Source organism: Podarcis raffonei, chromosome 8, assembly GCF_027172205.1.
Source record: "Podarcis raffonei isolate rPodRaf1 chromosome 8, rPodRaf1.pri, whole genome shotgun sequence".
Taxonomy (NCBI): Eukaryota; Metazoa; Chordata; class Lepidosauria; order Squamata; family Lacertidae; genus Podarcis; species Podarcis raffonei.
The window spans coordinates 72759378-72778402 of record NC_070609.1 but is presented as its reverse complement, the minus strand read 5'-3'; the positions used below and the strand labels follow the sequence as shown (position 1 = coordinate 72778402).

The 19025-nt window shown below is 43.3% G+C and overlaps 1 protein-coding gene across 7 annotated transcripts in view; it reads left to right on the top strand.

The window, feature by feature from the left end:
* Positions 1-19025, top strand: part of TTLL10 (tubulin tyrosine ligase like 10) — a 201914-nt gene that overhangs the window by 119986 nt on the left and 62903 nt on the right. The window contains exon 1 of one of the 7 annotated variants that reach the window (XM_053400771.1): positions 967-1117. The exons of 5 other annotated variants lie outside the window; for them this stretch is intronic. In XM_053400771.1, coding sequence (XP_053256746.1) covers positions 1115-1117 — 3 coding nt within the window. In that variant the 5' untranslated portion in view covers positions 967-1114. Of the gene's footprint in view, positions 1-966; positions 1118-7811; positions 8012-19025 lie in introns of those variants that run through there. One more of the 7 variants, XM_053400772.1, reaches the window with a different exon arrangement.

Below are 19025 nucleotides of genomic sequence, written 5' to 3'. Positions count from 1 at the left end.
CCCGATATTTGAAAAGATCCTTTGGAGGTGGGGAGGCTCCGAAAGCCTATTGTGTGGGGTCCGTGGCTACATCACGCCTGACGGTTCCCCGCCTGGCCTATCCCAAGATGGCAGGACACACCTGTTCATGGCTAGAGGCAAGGAGATTGGTCGGGAGCAAAGAATGCACCTGCTCAGGGAGGGGTCGAGGAAGTACATGTAAGCTGAGCCGTTAGACATTCTCCGTCTCTCCTGTATTCCAGCTTAAACAAGTAAGATGCTTGAGGCTTCCATGATGGCCGGGCAACATCGCGGCTCCCCCTTCCTTTTTTAAAAAATTTAATTTTATTTTAAGGATTTTCTTTTCTTTTTGGTAGCGTAGATATAGCAAAGCTGTTCCGATTCCTTGCGTGCTTTCTGCAGCACCACCCCCCAAACTCCCAGCCGTGTCTACGTCCTGCGAAACTCCTTGCCGAGAAATCCCGAGAAATTGCTGAGACATGGGAAGAGCCGACCCTCCAAAGTCACTCACAAGAGGCCTGCTGCGACTTGCTTTTTCAATGCATGTATTTATTGATTTACGATCCTTGGCGGTTTTGGGTTGGGAAAAGGTTACCTGGCACCTTGCGCCAAAGTCGTTGTAATGGCTTCGCGGTCCTCGTATGCTGTAGGTTGAAAGATTCCCACCGTGGATGTGCACTAAACGGGAGTTTAATGGTGGTGGTTGAGCTGCAGTAAAGTCTTCTTGCTTAGGTGTGCTTCCCCCCCACCCCCTTCTATCTTTTGTCTCTTTTCTTTCTCCAGGTAGACTGAAGGAAGTTTTGTTTTTTTAAAAAAAGAAGTATCAGGTTTTGTCTGCTTTGAGATGGAAGGTGAGGGGGGTGGGGATGGCTGAAACCTCGCAAATCCAAACGTTCACCTTACAACTGGCCAAACCAGTTGGGGCAGGTAGAAGCAAAGTTGCAAGGCATTCAATAGGAGGCAGCCAATGGGGGGGAACCTTAGTCTCTCGTGCCCTGATCTTGACAAAGGAGGCAGATTTGGGATCGGTGGTGATGACTGAATCACGGCAGTTAGGCGAGGGGGGTGGAAAGCACTCAGTTGACCAAGAGATGAAGAGCGATCCAAGCAGCCCATGGTTTGTATCTCTCACTGAATCCTAAATGTCTTTTCCCTCCTTGTTGGCGAACTGTGCCTTGCTTAATTCTTTCCCATCTTTATCCCTTCCCCACTGCTAAAAGAGAAATAAACGGTTGTGACCCTGTTTAACATGGACAGGGGGCAGTTTAAGCGCAGGTGGGGTAACAGATATTTAAAGGCACATACATTGGAAAGCAGTAATTTCTGTTCTCTTAATGCTAAAATGGTAAATAATGGTGTGATGTGTAAGTGGTAAAGGGGATGGGATTTGATTCTTGGATTAAGGTTTTGGAAATTAACTAGAGGATGCAGAGATCTTGATTCTGTCCAGAGTGTTTGCAGTTTGGCTTAAAGGAGCCATTTTGAGTTGGTCTCCTCGTTCTTTCCTCTCCACTGCCTCCTATAACCGCTGCAGGTCTATCCGTGTGTTATAAGAGAGCCTCTTTGCTTCCTCATAATCTCTCTTCCAGTTCTCTCACCAGAGCTCCGCTTCCATGCCTAACCTGTCTCTACTTGCTGCTTTGAGTTGGGCACTGAGAAAGAAAGAGACACCAGATTCTCTTTCGGAGGGGGAATATCTCCTCAGATCTGAAGCCTTCTGTGCCAGTCGGTGTGGAGGGATGTTGAGTGGATCAAAATGGTTTGCGCAGGAGGAAAACGATTGAAAGAATGGCTTTCAAAGAAAAGAAACCCTAGACTTTTTGTCAGCTTTTCCTTTGGCCTGTTGGGCTGCTGATGCTTATGTGTGTGTGTGTGTTTGTGCTGTTGACACAGTAAACCGGGTGAGAGTTTTAAGACGTGTATGTGTGTGTGTTTTGTAAGCACGCAAAAATGGTTCTCGTCATCCATTGTTGGCTCCAAAAGCAGGAAAAGGCAGTTGGGCGTTGTGGACTTTAGGGGAGTTGACGCAGAGCGCTCTGTTCGGCTTTCACTTCTTGGAAAAGGTTCTGGAAGGTTCCTCTGTGTCTGCCTTCACCAACCCGGTGCCCTCCAGAAGTTTGGGAATCAATCCAAAACATCTGGAGGGCACCAGGTTGGCAAAGACTGCTTTGTGTGTTCTTCCAAAGTGGGGAGTGGGGGTGGGGATGGCCACACAAGACAAGAAACGGTTTTGATTTGCTTGGTGTTCTTTGCTTTTTTTCCTTTTTCCTTTTTCGAAAGGTCTCCTGAAACCAATCTTGATTTCAATACTATCCAATCTCATTACATTTCAACACAGAAGCCAGGAGAAAATGATTACAGAAAAAGAAGGGATCTGTCAGCAGGGCTAACTTCTTTTATATTTACCTCCATCAAAGCCTGTTAATTAGATTTCATCCCTTTCCACATAGCCCTTCTCCAGTATAAACCTGCTTCTAAAGCTGCAATTCTTCAGACAGTTACTAGGGAGTAAGTCTAGGGATTTACTAGGGATTTACTCCTGAGTAAGGAAGCTTAGACTTGTACTGCATGGCTAGTGCCGATATTTAACGGGGCCATTATCCTGTTGTGCCTGCATAAGCCTTACAAAGTTTATAGGATTGCTCCAGGCTGATATCTCACTGAACTCAAGGTCAAAACTCCTACCTGGGTTTGAATGGATAATAAAAATACTTAGCAGGAATGTAGCATTCTTGAACGTTTCAGGCGTTCCACACGTATATGCTCTTGTTGCCTTCCTTACGGCCGTAGTATTATCATTTCCATGCTGCAAAAGCGGGGTGTGGGGGCACGAGTCTGAGGATGCAATCTTATTCAGGGCACCTGAATATGCAGGATAAGGCATTTGCTAAAATCAATTTGCAAAAACAAATTTGGTGGGTTTTTCCTTTTTTTCCTTTTTTCCTTTTTTGTAAAGGCCCTCTAGTGAACTCGTGGCAAAGGTGAGATTACCGGATTTGTTACGTTCAGGGGCTTTCCATATATTTCCCGCTCTTCCAGATATTTCTGAATTATCAGAAAGGCAACCAGCACAAGCTGTTTGTGCTGTATCAAAAGAGCTCTTGTCTGAAATATGGGGAACTTGTGACACATCGGTGCTCCCTCAAATAGGCTTATGGCACACTCCTGCCCAAGTCTTTTCAGAAACAAGTCCCGCTGGTTTCAATGATTATTTCTCCCAGATAAGTGGATATAGGATTGCAGCCTTTAGAGAGCTATTAATTTGAAAACGAAATGTGGGTCTTAATGTGTACACTAAGGTATGATGGACAGTTTTTGAATGAACAACTCTGCAGTCCTCCAAACTGGTAGATAGTTCAGAAACGGCTGTTTCCCCCGTGTCTGCGACTCTAAAATTCTGTAATATCTCACATTCACATTTTAAACCCTATCAATAAGATCCTACACCTTAATAGTGCCTTCAACTTGAATGGTATTACTTTTGAAGAAGTACTCGCTAAATTATAGCATGGGCACCTGATCCCAACCATATTTACTTTGGAGTAAGTTCCATTCCCCCCCCCAAGTGGGAAATAGTATCTTTAGGACTTCCATCCTAGAGCAATGTTTCATGAAAATCCATGACATTCCCAAGAAAACCTTTCTTAGATGAAAATCAGGTTAGGGTGCTAAATGTAGGTTGCTTAATTTTGTGGATTCAATTACTCAGTAGTACAGTAAGTTCCACTAAGTGTAATATGACCTGAACCCCAACAAAGAGCACATAGTATGTTTCCCCCCCCAAAACAGTTTGGAATTTTAACTGTGCAACCTTGGAAGTAAGTTCTGTTGTTTTTTTTATAAAGATATTTATTAGTGTTTTACAAAATGAAAAAGAAAAAAGAAAACATACAAATAAAAAACAATTCCATCTTTCCATCACATTCTTTCATTTGCTTGATTCCCGGACCTCCTCAAACCTCCCTTTTTGTATTCCAGTTTAATTTGTTAGTTCAGCAAATCCTTCCCCTCTTTACTTATCCTAATCTTTAATCTTAAAATAATATAACAATCAGATTTTGTCTATTAATAGTCCAATTTTTTTCATCCTCCTTATAGCATTATAGCTAAAAACCACATAATTTTTCATCCAACCTCATTCTAACATTCATTAATTTTGCAATATTTCTGTAAATAGTCTTTAAATTTCTTCCAATCTTCTTCCACCGACTCTTCTCCCTGGTCTCGGATTCTGCCGGTCTATGATTCTATGATTTCTGCCAATTCCATGTAGTCCATCACCTTCATCTGCCATTCTTCCAGGGTGGATAAATCTTGAGTCTTCCAATACTTTGCGATAAGTATTCTTGCTGCTGTCGTAGCGTACATAAAGAAAGTTCTATCCTTCTTTGGCACCAATTGGCCGACAATGCCCAGGAGAAAGGCCTCTGGTTTCTTCAGGAAGGTATATTTAAATACCTTAATCCTTGGGCACGTCCACCAAAGGTGAAAGAATGTACCTTCTGTTTCTTTACATTTCCAACATTTATTATCGGGCAAATGATAGATTTTTGCTAGCTTGACTGGGGTCATGTACCACCTGTATATCATTTTCAGTTCTGTTGACATCAGTAGGGCTTATTCTCAAGTAGGTGTGCTGAGGACTGCACCTTTAAAATCACTATTATTATTATTTTTAAAAAAGAAAAACAACAGCAGCAGCTGTTGAGCTCATCTAAATGTTGATGAATGACACAAATCTTTATGTGTTGGTAGTCTATCAGCAGGTATCCAAATATCAAAAGATTGCTTTCTACAATCCTCTCTAACTATAAATACAACTATTCATTTAAATCTGCAGTCTTGTATTCACTAACCTGTTGAACCCAGGGTTTCTTATTTTGAAAATAATCTATGCACATGTTTGTGCCACAAGTTTCCATTTTTATATACTGTTAACTTCCCCTTTCAACCATAGCTGAGCTGAAATTTCTCAGAAAATAATTTGCTGGTACATACTGTTTATTGTTATTGTTTTTCACGCTTCTCCTGAACGGTTGGAGAATTTCAGTCCTCCCCTGGAGAAAATTCAGTCAAATGCACCCCTGACCAGTTTCACCATTTGCATGGATCCAGTTTTAATATTCTTTGATATTATTTTAATATCATGGAAGGAAGTAATGGGCTTGAACCTTTCCCCCTTCCAATCCTCCTTTCTCTGCCCACAACTTCCCTCATCCACCAATATGAACTAACAGTAGAGTTTTCCTTCAATTTTGTCTAGCATGAAATGAGCTGAAATTTCTCACAAGAGAATTTTCTGAGGGGGGGGGACCTTGTCTCACCTCCTCCCATCAAGAAACCTGTTGACATCCACAGCAAATAGCTTTGAGAATTTTGGAGTGCCCATTTTGCGCAACAAAAAATTCAATCTGTTGGACTAAAACTAGGACTAAAACTACGTGTGTAGGTCAATGCCTGACTGGGTAGTATAACATAATCATTCCCCCTTGAGTTCTTATTGTAATCTGATTTAACAATGGATAGACTTTCATAGATATCAAGGTTCCCTATGGCATGTGTGCGCGTGTGTGCGCGCGCACACACACACACACACACACACAGAGGCTATTGTACTAGGGAATCCCACAATACTTATTGAAAATAATATTGATCCAGGCTTAAAACTGAGCAAGGTTTAAACTCCAAATACAGCCTTGCTGGTGCCTGTTTCTGCTCATGCAGTGCAATCTTATTCATGTTTACTTGGAAGTAAGTGGCACTGTGTTTAACACAGCATTTTCCCAGATCAGTATGTATAGTAAGCCTGCAGCCTTAAGAGAAGTTTTGATGTGAACAGTTGAAACACCCTGCATTTATACAGCTTGCCCTGAGCAAGTGATGACAGAAAAATTGAAACTGGCAAAACAAATAATATAATAACAATAAATCTTTGCTGAAATTGGAAGACGTAAATAAAATAAAATAAGAACAAGGATGAGGTTGCTGGGCGTCCCCCTCTCCCACCCTTAATAGAAGAATCTAAATTGTAAATTCAAATATGCTTAATTATCTCATGCTGCGTTCTGACAAAGTGTTTGCAAATTGCTTTTGGTAACAATATCATTTTCCCAGAAGCTGGTAAATGTTTGTTTTGATGGTTCTCTGAGGAGCTCTTAGGATTTCTTTCGAGGCTGCATTGGGTACTTCCCCCCCCCCTCTCTCTGCTGAATCTTCACAAACGAATTCGGGGCTTCCACACATCCCCTTTACCAAAATCTCCTGAAACGAAAGGTCAAGGGTGTGTGATCTCTGGCTGCCTGTCTCATCGGGAACCCTGTAACGCATTTGATTTTCTTTTTTCTTTTACTGCAAATTGGAAAGCAATCACATGTCAATTTAAGAGCTTTCTTCCGTGTGGTGTGTTTTTGCAAGAGCGGCTAATTGGAGGTTTTGGAATGTGTTTATCAAGAGGTGAAAGACGCAAGGCACCCTTGTCTATTACAGGGGCCATCTGAATCCAGACCGCTTGCTAGCTAAACAGATTGTTACAGCACAGTGCTGCACACGTCCACCTGGAAGTATGTCCCAATGAATCTCAATAGGGCTTACTCCCTGGGTAAGTGAGTACAGGACTACAACTTTAAAGGAACTGAGAACTAATCCCATGGAACTCAGTGGAGCTTACTTCTGCGTAGACATGCATAGGCTTGCTCCCTTAAGACACGCAGAAAGAGACTTAATTCCAAAATTACCCTGAGATGCATGTTTTGATTAGAGTTCAGGGTTTACTTGGTTCCCCTTCTTCCTCTGCCTCCTAAAAATAATGATGGTGTTGGGAACAAATTAAAATAAATTCAAAGCAAGAATGCTATCACTGAAGTGTAGAGAAGCCACAGAAACATCCCTTTGCTCCCTCTTGAACTCGGAAAGGGCTGAACAGGCCAACCTGTCCCTTTGGACTCCAGGTATGGCTTATCTGATGGGGATCTGAGATAAGGGCCCGGCTTTTCTTCTGTGTTTGTTCTTTGTTCCTTTCAGAGTCCCTGGCTATTGATTAAGGCTCAGGCGGGCAGGTTAACTAACAAGTTAGAAGTGCGGGGATCCCCCTCCCCTCCCGTTTTTCTTTCCTCTCAACTCACATTCCTCTCTGGACCTTGAGCAACCTGGTGCAGTATGAACCAAAGGCCCCACCTTTCCCATTTGGAGGAGAAATGATACTTGGCTATTTGAAAAGCGCTGCTCAAAACTTGGCTTTTCTGTACAACAGAAAGGAAAGGAGGAATAAAGACCAGCGGGGAGGATGACATGAGGGCAGATAAAAGAACGGGATAGATAGAGAAAGTAGTGGCTTTTTATTTTCTTAAAGTTCTTTGTTTCCTCCCCCCTCTTTCCCCCACACCTTTCCTGCCACCCCTCTCCTTTTGGGCCCTGGTCATCATGGTGATGATTAACTAAATGAGGTCTGTAACCCTGGTAACGAATAGGTTGGTTTTATGTTTCATGGGTACCCAACAGCTGGAAATAGTGTGCTTGCTGAGGGCTTAAAAACAGAGAGCTTTTTTCGTTTTATGATTTATTTATTTTTTAAAAAATGATGACCTTATTTGCTTTAATCTTGTGCCATGGTAAGGTTACAGCTCTTACCTTCTTGCTGTCCTCTTTTCTCCCTTCCTTCTCCTTCCGTGTCCTGAGTGGATAGACCAACCTTAAGCATTCACACCTTACTGCAGGTGCCTGCGGGTGGAGGGGAGGAACTTCCCCCTCAAGGCCTTTCCTTGCTTCGCCCACCTCTTAGTATTTTATGACAATGACCAGAGAGAGAGAGAGAGAGAACACCTCTTGAATTGAAACTGCTTCCACTATCATCCAATCCCCTGACTCACTTAGCACACAGTATCTATATGCCTCTTATTGCTTATGGCCATGTTGGCAGTTAAGGAAATGGCCGAGCATATGCCCAGTGCGTGTCGTTCATCTTGCTGATGGGAGCCTCCGATGGGCTCTACGCCGAGAGCCATAACGTGGAAAGGTTGGTTTATTTTTGTTTATTTTTTGCCCTTGTCGAAATGGAGGTCTTAGCACGGTCAGCGGGCAACACCGACCGGGGATAGGAGAAGAATTATGTGTTAAGGACAGGCCATCTCAGTTCAGCTGGGAAAGGGGGGAAATAAAACTTTGCTGGATGTTTTGGAACGGAGTCAGATCTGCTTAAATTGGAAGAAGCTAAAGGAGCATGTTTTTGGGTGCGAGAGAGGAATTCAAATGGGGGAAATGAAAGGTAGTGGTTTGCTTTCCTCTTCCATGCTGGTTGTTTAATGGACTCCATAATTCACAACTTAATGCCTTTGGGGGCATTCCATTCTGTTGAATCGAGGAAAGAGTTCTGCTGTGTCCAACAACCTCAAATCCCCAAATGTCCTTCTTTGGGGGAGACAGTCCACCCTAAGTGGCAGGTTTGGGGGTGCCATTGCAAGGCAACATGCTGTCAATAACTTCATCTCTTATTAAAGAGGAGGGATAAGGAGGTGTCCCCACTACTTGTGCCTTAATCCTTGGAAAGTTTAAGCCAGATGAGACTTCTGTTGCTGAAATTCCTAATATTATGTGCCCTTTGCTGAGAGAGCAAGCCAATAAAATACTTAAGAAACAAGTGTTTCACCGGGGATGGAGACAAATCTAATTGCTTTAGCCCAAATAGAAGAGAGGGAGGAGAAATCACATTGGTACAGCCCATTTAAGCCAGTAATTATGAAAATAAACTAGCAGTTTAAGATAATAATTGCTCCTAAGCTTGCATTAATTACCGTGTAGAGGCCACGTATGTGATGAGAATGGAGAATGCTACCTCCTCAAGGGTGTGTGAAAATAAAAGATATTAAAGGCAGTGACGTAAATCCATTGTAAATCCTTTCAACTTCAGTGGAGGCTTCCAAAATCTAAGATTTGACCTCTGGGTCTTTCAGATTCCTGCATGCGTGACTTAAAAAATAGCTTGGCAAAGGAAATGGCAGACAAAGTTTTCTCCCTTTGCGTCCTTTCTGTTCTCCAATCCCCTTGGTTTCCTACCACAATGCCCCTTTCCATTGAGTTCTTAATCTTTTAGGAAAATCTAAGGCAGACAAATATATTATTGTATATGTTTTGGCAATAGGTGAGGTGGGACAAGAGTACAGAGGCTTCCTTGACTCTTTATTTTTGCTCTGTGTATTGCTGTTTGTGCTTGAGCAAGACGATAGAAGGATTAGCTAGCTGTCGGGTGGATTATACAGCCGTAACAGGGAGCGATGGCAAGATCTTCAGGCTAGCTTGTGAAAAACACTGCACTCTCTCTCTCTCTCTGTAGTTTTTAAATCAGATTTTGGCAACCCAAAATCCCACTTCTGCTGAAGTCTCCCAAGTGCCAACCAGGTAGGGAAGTCAGGGCCAGTCTTTTGCATGCTGATCCGTGTCCAGTGTACAAGACAATGACTCAGCACAGCATACATGCAAGGCTTGTGTTCACTGGATCTAATGGGGCAGAAGGTAGGGAAACCAACAGTAGGTGGAGCCAGAGCCAGTGACAGGCAGAACCACACCCCATTGGTTGGAAATAAGACAGCAGGCTTCCACTGATTCCCCTTTGAAGCCATTTAAGGAGAGTATGATAAATAAGAACACAGAAAAGAGCCCTGCTGGATCAGGCCAGTGGTCCCGTTCTCACAGTTGCCAGCCAGATGCCTATGAGAAGCTTGCAGGCAGGACCTAAGGACAACAGCAACTCTCCCCACTACTGCCTTCAAATTATCCCAGGCTGCTTTTGACTGTGGAAGAATGAATGAAGGAAGAAAAAGTGTTTGATTCTCCTGTGTGGGGTAGTGGTTAAGAGCGGTAGTCTCGTAATCTGGGGAACTGGGTTCGCGTCTCCGCTCCTCCACATGCAGCTGCTGGGTGACCTTGGGCCAGTCACACTTCTTTGAAGTCTCTCAGCCCCACTCACCTCACAGAGTGTTTATTGTGGGGGAGGAAGGGAAAGGAGAATGTTAGCCGCTTTGAGACTCCTTAAAGGGAGTGAAAGGCGGGATATCAAATCCAAACTCCTCTTCTTCTTCTTCTTCTTCTTCTTCTTCTTCTTCTTCTTCTTCTGTTCAGGGTCAAATGTGCCCTGCAAGAGCAGCCCCCAACACTGAGCCATGGTCAATTTCCATAACATCTGGATATCGGGACCAGAACATGATTCTGTTTTAGATCTTCATCCCTGTTCACAGAGCTGCCAACCCAGTCTTTCTATAGACTCACTAATGAGAGCCATCATCTAGAATTTGAGGACATGGCCCCCATACAACTCAGAATTCTGAGCATCTCCCCCGTTTGTAAATAATCTCTGCTGGTGGGGCAGCTAAAATGCTCAGCCGCGGCTGGATGGAGAAAGGAAGGGAGATGAAGGGAGATGGTCACCAGTGTCATACTGCACCAAGCAAGCCCCAAAGAACAATGCTTGACTGTCCTGTGCTTGCAAATAATTAAATAAATAACAAACCTGATATTAGGGGTTTGGTAGACCACAATTAAACCATGGTTCTTTCAAAAGCCGTATATGTTTGAGGGTTAATGCAGAAGTATGAAATTAAGGGTTGGTGTTTCTGTTATGGGTCAGTGGTGTATCTATACAGAGATGACATCTGGAGTTGGTGATAACACTCACTAATTATTCCTGTGATGTGTTTACATACCCCTCTAGGGTAGCTATTCACACATTACCCCAAAAAAAAGCAGAAACGAATCACAGATTTGCATCGTGTTGGCATATGTTAATTTTTAGGGGCAGGTGTAAATTTAGTGACTCAGAACATATCCAATGACTCAGAATAAACCCACTGAAATAAACGGACCAAAGCTAAGTCATGTCCAGTCATTTCAGCGGGTCCACTGTGAGCAAGGCTAGCGCTGGATGCAACCCTGTATTTCAAATAGACAGGGCGGACATCTCAGCATGACTCTGAGCAAAAGATCTGTGTGGTTGCTTAGTCTGGGGTCCAGAGGCCAACTGCTGACAGACAACTCCAAGGTTTACCAGATCTCCCTCCTTAGGGTTCTCAATCTTTAAACCACTCATAGACCAGACAGCCTTCAGGTAGAGGACTGCCCTCTGAAAGACAGTACATGTGGCAACTCTGTAGACCCCTGATAGCTTAATAAGGCAGTCCTCTTCTTTAATATTGATCATCCTTTTGATATGAATTTGTAAAAAATGCATGGCTAGCACTTCCTCTTAATAGCTTGCATCAAGATAAAGCAGCTATTGTGTCATTCAATGCAAGCTCTAACCACACTTGGGATCATTAAGGCCTCATTCACAGCATGCACCTTTAAACAGTCATGGATTCCTCCCAAAGAATTCTGGGAGTCACAGTTTTTTGAGAGTGCTAAGGAGTTGTCAGGAGAGCTCTATTCCCTCAACACAGCTACAATTTCCAGACTTCCCTGTGAAGAGGGCTTGATTGTTAAACAACTCCGGGAAATTGTAGTTTTGTGAGGGGGATAGGGGGTCTCCCATCAACTATCAGCACCCTTAACAAACTACAGCTCCCAGAATTCATTGGTGGAAGAAGCCATGGCTGTTTAAAATGGTATCCTAGTGCTTTAAATGCATGGTGTGAATGTGGGTTTAAACCCTCCAGTATTTGGACTTCAACTATTTACAGATCTTATACATGTTTACTCCGAAGCAAGTTGCACCATAGTCAATGGCACTCACTCCCTGGTGCTAAGTGCATTTACCAGATTGTGTCCTTAATCCCCCCTTATTCACTTTAATTGGGGTCTAGCTGGCACCAGTGCCCTTTCAGTAAAGTCCTCCTGTTTTTAAAAAGGGATGATTAAAGCTGATTAATTTGCAAAACATCTACATATCTCCCTTTTGTTACAATGTCTTTCCTGGACCTGATAGACGGAGATTTGTTCTCTGATTCGCCTCTCCTTACCATGTAATTATTTCGACCATGGTCATTTGTGCCAATTTGTTAGCTAACATGTCACCAGCGGCTGTTATAAGATCCGCAGTGTCAAAACACTAGCACTGCACCATTGTCCTTACAGAACAAAGCAGAAATATTTTAAAGAAAAATAACACCCCTGAATTGAAACTTATTTCTCTTTTTCTAATGTAGAGAGAGCATCTGCTGCTTAAATTTCTCACTGGTTATAATCTTTTTTTCCTTTTAAATCCATGAATTATTGATGCTGCAGGGGGGTGAAATGAACATGGCGGGGGGAATGAAAGGGAAAAAAGTCTGTCTTTTGTGCAGGCTAAATGGAACATGGCTGCCTGTCGACGGGATTTGATTTGCTTTGTCTTTTTTGACAGTTACCTAATAACTGGGAGGAGAGGAGGTGTAGCCATGCACTTTTGGGGCTGGGTGGTGAAGAGAATGCAATAGCTTCCCTCAATGGGTTCACCATTTGCAAGTAGGACCAAAACTAATTTATTCTTGAAAAATTCACCTCAAAATTCTCCTCTTGTCAGTTTGGATGTTGAATACTCTACACATCACCCCTTAGCAATCGTGACATTTGCTCAGTGTTCACCTGATTGTTGGCTGATCCATCTGGAGTCCCATGATGCCTATCTTCAAAAATTTGACAAAACGTATTTGATTAGGAGTGGACATTTGTCAGCCATCTTTGTGGGCCACCCTTACAAAATTCTCCAGGTGGCTCACGACAGGGAAACAAAGCAGTTAGCCAAACAAGGCAAAACCCAACCCAACAATGATAGAGGACAACACGGAATAAGGCTTTGCACTTGTCAGGATTGCATCTCTGACCATGAGATGATGGTTTGTGTCGGATGGTTCCAGGGAGCTGGTGGCTGGTCAGAGCTTGTATTTCTCACCTGCCGATGTGATCAAGCAACAGTACTCAAATTTCAAAATTCTGAGGTAAAATTTACCTCAACATTCTGAGGTAACGTTTACCTCAGTATCCTGAGGTAAACTTTCACACTTGGGGAGCGAATTCCTATTGAAAGGGGGCAAATGTTAACATCTGACATATGTTGAATCTTTACAGAATAATTTGCTTCAGCTCTGAATTGAAGAGGCAAGAACTTACTGTGTCAGAAATATTTGGCTCCTTGAGCTTTATACATGGGGGAATGCAAACTTGGTCCTTCTGGCATTTTCTGTTCTGTGGTTTATTGTCTACACTGGCTGGCAGCAGCTCTCTAGGCTTTCAGCAGAAATCTTTCGCAGCCCTACCTGGAGGTGCCAATATTTATGTTCAGGGCCCAAACAGGTGCTCTGCCATTGGGCTGCGGCTCTCGCCCTAAAAAGACTCTAGTGCTTATGGTTCTGAATAAAGAACTGGTTTTAAAAGGGAGACAGGAAGCTCCAGATGTTGTTGGACTAAACTTGCATCAGCCCCACAAAGCATGGCCAACTATCAGGAGCAATGGGAGCTGTAATCCGACTCCCAGAAGCCCCACAAAAGCATGGCTACTGGTGTTGTCCACCAAGCAACATCTGGACGGCCAAAGACTCTCTATTCCTGCTGTACATTGACTGGCAGGGCTCTTTATGAGGTTTCAGGCTTTGCCGGTCCTACCTGGAGGGGTAGGAGCATAATAAGAGCCCTGCAGAATCAGATCAGAAAGCCCATCTAGTCCAGCATCTTGTTCTTACAGTGACCAACCAGTGGCCAACCAGGACCTGAGCACAACTGCAACTCTCCTCATTGTGGGTCCCAGTAACTGGCATCCAGAGCCATGCTGCCTCTGGCAGTGAAAGGAAAGCACGGCCGTTGTGGCTATTGGCCATTGCTTGCCTTATCCTCCCTGCATTTGTCTAATTTTTTTTTTAAAATCCCAGGCAGATTCCATAGTTTAATTGTGAATTGTTAAGCCTGGAACCTTCTGAGCACAAATCAGAGGCTCTTCCACATTGCCGATGAATCTTGAATATTATTTTTCTGAGAATCTTTTTGCCCTTGCGTGCAACTGAAAGCCATTTGTCCCTCTAATAAAATATGAAATGTACCCCTACATTCTATATAAGACAGGGATACACATTCACACACACACACAGGCTTGTTGATTTCATGTACCTGGGGCACTTTGCTGAGATTCATAGTACAATGGCTTAAAAATTTATGCCACAACTCCTTTTTAAGACATCAAGGTTCAGCCTCTCGTTTGCAAAGGTCACTTTACTGCCATGGTCCAAAACACACACTTTATAGTTGGGTTGGGAAGGAAGTAAGGACTAAAATGGTCTATCTGATGTTAGAGCGGGCCCAGTAAATGGACATGACTTAGGTTCTTTAATTTCAATGGGTCTGCTCTATGACTTAATTGACCAGGAAGCTGGTTTAGATCAGATCACCAAGCCTTATGAGGAAGGGTTGTGGGAGTTTGGTATGTTCAGCCTGGAGAAAACTAAGAGATGATATGAAAGCTAGATTCATCTGTCTGAAGGGCTATCACATGGAAGATGGAGCAAGCTTGTTTTCTGCTGCTCCAGAAGGTAAACCAGTGGATCCAAATGACAAGAAAGGAGGTTCTGGGTAAACATTAGGAAGAACTTTCTGACTGTAAGAGCTGTTCGACAGTGGAACAGACTGTCTCTGAAGGAGGTGTGCTCTTCTTCCTTGGAGGCTTTTAAACAGAGGTTGGATGGCTATCTGTCAGGGATTCCTTAGCTGTGATCCCTGCAGTGCAGGGGGTTGGAATAGATGAGCCTTGGGGTCCCTTCCAACTTCTATGATTTGTCTATCTAGCTGGGTATCTACTGTCTATCTATCTACTTGACTGGCAGCTGCTGTCCAGGCTCCTAGGCAGAAGAGAGGTCTTTCCCACAATCCGTGATCTGGTCCTTTGAACTAGAGATGTGATCTGGATCCCATGTGTTTAACTGGATCCCTTGCAGCCCCCTCAGATACTTTTTTGCCTGGGTGCAATGTGTCCTTGAACACTGATAATATCTCTTGCTTGCCTGGATAGATGTCAGAGAGAAGTGTGTGAGTGTGTGTGGAAATATAAGAATTGGAGGGAAATGGGAAATGGAAGAAGCTGTATTCGAAATATTTTTTTGCAAGCTGTTGGTAAAAGATAATAAAGATATGTGAATTCTGCCACGTGGATTTTCTTCCGTTGTAATATAGCATCTAATTTGTGGCATGGAGAAAAGGTAACAAGACCATCTTAGCATGTAGTGCAGTGACACTGGCTTTTAGGACTCTGCCTGCACTTCACTTTCCTTGTCACATTCTCTCTCCTTAACATTTCCTTTTGATAACTAGCCCCCTATTCCGGCTAATTGTGCTCACTGTTCCTTGCACGAACAACGATCCTGGGATGTCATTGCCATCTTACTGGGCAGCATTGGATGTTTCCTGTCTTTCTAATACTGCCTGGTAATGATGATTATGGCCTCTCATGCCCAGCATTGGAAAACGCCAACGGAGAATGCAGAAGCCAGAAGGTTAGTGACCAGCGAGGGTAAGGCGGGGAGGGCAATGCACGATAACAATTCAGATAACTGAAGGATTGGGGTGGGGGGTGAGGGGTGGGAAAGGCCCTGATCAGTCATAATAATGGCATACCTAGCCTTGCAGTTGGCAACCCACAGGAAGGATGCTCCGCAGAGTGTCCTGATCAGATGCTTCTCTTGAACCCAAGGTCAATTGGTTGAGCAGTTGGCTGGAGCTCAAGATGCACTGACTGGAAATTTAGTTGGAGCCCAGGACCCAATGATTGGGCATGTTGCTGGTGTCGAAGATTCGTTGATCCTCCCTCCATCCCAACATGGCTACTCTTCTCCCTTTGCACAAATTCAGTTGGAGGAAAACTGTGAATTTGTGTCTTGCAGGAAGAGGTGGGCTAATCTGTTGATTTCAGCAGTTTCTCATATCACAGATCCTAGCTTCAGTTCTGCATATTGCATCCATCTGCATACACCGTAGTATGCCGTTCTGCCTAACATACATGTTTTTGCAAAGCGATTTCCCCTGAAGTAATACATTTTGTGTGATATTTTCACTAATGTGCACACTTTACCCTAGTGTAAGCATTATTGTACACATTTTTTTCCAGCTGGAGAACTGCATTGCAAAATGAAGAGAAGTGCAGATTTTGAAGGATTGCTGTGTTTCAGTTCTCATATAGTATTGGGAAGTGTGAATTAGGCAGGTTCATCTTCAAATGGGGAATGAATCAAATTTCTCCCATCATCCCTATTTACATGTTAAGGAGACTTGTGGTTGAGGCAGGAGGCCTTGCCTGAAGATTTCACCTCCCTGTCAAAGCCTTCAGCTGGCTCTGTTGATCACAATTCAGAGCAAATCTGAAGTCAGGCTCCCAAGCACATAGAATTCCTCTGGGTTTGACTCATTTCTAAGTTTGGAGCTGCCTTCTCATGGTCTTCAGGGTGAAATCATAGTATTGTAGAATTGGAAGGGACCACAAGAGTCATCTAGTGGATGCAATGCAGGAATTTTTTGCCCAGCGTGGGGCTTGAGCCCAGAACCCTGAGATTAAGAGTCTCAACTGAGCTATCTACATGATCCCGAGAAGGAAACCCTACGTGGCCGCCACTGAACCCCGATCCTGATGGATCAGGAAAAGACCCATCTAGTCCAACATCCTGTTATCATGGTGGCCAGCCAGATGCCTTTTAGAAGCCCACAAGAAGGAACCAGGTGCATCAGCAACCTGCCCCACCTACAATTCCAAGCACCTGCTATTCAAATGATAGCCTTCAATGATAGCGGTAGAACACAGCCATCATAAGTGTTGAACCAAAGGCTCCCTTGCATTAGGGATGGGGCACCTGTGACCCTCCCAGTGTTCCCCTTAGCCATGCTGAGGCTGGTGGGATTTGAAAGCAGAACAACATCTGGAGAGCCACAGGCTGCCAATCTCCCCCACTCTCAGATCCCTCTTTCATCTTTTTCCCTCCCTAAGACCTCAAACCACCAGCTTCCTTATTCAAAGAAGCTGTAAATAATGATTTACAAGGGTGTCTTTGGGAAGCTGCTATTGCTGTTAGATATTTCAACTCTGATCACAGGTGTTCTTCCACACCTGGCAGGTGCAAAGTGAGAAATAAATCTCTCTGTGGGTCTGTCCCTCATTCTCTCAAACACACACACATTCCTCTGGTACTGTTCATTTAAATTACTGCCCACACGTACATTGGGGGTGTTATTGAAAAAGAACTTAGATACCTACCACAAAAAATAAACTGTATCCTTGATAAATGTAAACATGAAATATAAATATAGTTTCATAATATCATGGATATATGAGTCAGTTGCTGCATACACAACATTGCTTAAACTTCTTAGGTATTCTTGGTTACAATTATATTTTAGGCTCAATGTCAAATTATTGGAGTGAAAATAATATATAAGGATGGGCAATGTTTTTGGCATTTCACATTCTAATAACTAGCAGATTGATATGTTTTGGGTGCAGGTCCTTCAGTATCTATTTTCTAATATGTAAGTTTTGTCAACAATGCTGTATCTTATACATTTTTATTTTACGTTTGCAAGCTGTCATCTGACTTCCAGTTTCTTGCTATGACTAGTCTGGCTGCAATGATCACAGCTGTTGCAGGTTCCCAATCTTGCTTGCTTACTGTGCTTTGCAGATTCAGAGAGAGAGAGAGAGAGAGATTCCCCTGCTTCCAAATCTCTGCAAAACACCAAATCTAGGCACTGTTTTGCTAGCGATAGATAATAGAATACTTTGCTTTAAACTGTTAACCTTTCTGACCATGTAAATGGGTGGTGAGGAACCTAATAAGGGTCAGACCCTTCTTAGATCCTAGTCTTGCAGGCCGGATTTGACAGGTGGATGGGACAACCCACCTGTCAATCACCTGATGTCACAATGAGGAGTGTTTTGAAGACCTGAAGTCGGGACTCCAAAGAGCCTTGTGTGGTGCTTTAAAGAGCCTGAGAAATGGGCTTCACCACCCATCAGCTGAGCTTTACTTTAAGGCTCCTGAATGTCCATTGGCAGCTGTGTCTCTGTCTGCCCTGTACTTGACTTCAGATAGGAAGGTGGACATGGGCTGTGGAAAATACGCTTGTGGGCTGAGTGTTGCCCATGGGGGCCAGAGGTTCCTCATCCTTGACATAGATGCTACCAAATGGAGATCAAATCCAACATTCCCATCTTCATTTCCTTTGGTTGGGTTCTTTTAAACCTCTACCCCCACCCCCTAAAATAATAATAATTGATTTTTCCACTCCTTTCTTGGAAGTCAGATCTCCAGTTTATCCATTGTACATAAAAGGTAATTACTTCATGATCCAGATGGGAAAGGGGGGATATTTTACTCATAGATTTCTATAAGAAATGGATTCCTGTGAGAACATTAATGGATGCCCCATTTTGCCACCAGCCGCTGTGATGATGCTCCTCTGTGGGCATCTTACTAGACAGTGCTGGATTTTCTGAATCTACTCTAACACTGTCTGGTAACGATGTTTAAAGGGTGAGCCAAACTGCTACAGTCATCAGATGACTTCCATGACCAAGAGCAAAGAGGTAAGTCTGGGTGGAACTGACATCTGGTGCCAGTGGGCAGCAAGTTCAGGTAGATGCTTGGGCCCCACTCTTGGCAGGAAAGGTATAGTGGAAACTTGGTCAAAACCAAATCAATCATGTAGCCTTTATATTCTTCTTGGCTTTTGCTAGAATTGTGGTGTAACTTAAAAGCAGCACTCCTGTGGAAGGATGGTGGAACAGCCCTCTAGGTACCCCAAGGAGTGGAAGCTGTGTGTTCCCTGTCCCTTTGCATATCCTACCCGTTTCCCCCTTTGCTAGTTAAAAGAAGTCTACTTTTCTCCAGGGAATTCCCTAAATTCTGAAGGCAGCCCCCAGTCAGCACAAAGTAAAGGGACTTAAAAGGGCCTAAAAGGAGATAATCATTATGCATGCTTCCTAGAACTCTTTGCAAGAAATAATAATAATAATAATAATAATAATAATAATAATAATAATAATAATAATATCTTTATTGTCATTGCCCCCTCTCAGGGACAACGAAATTACTCAG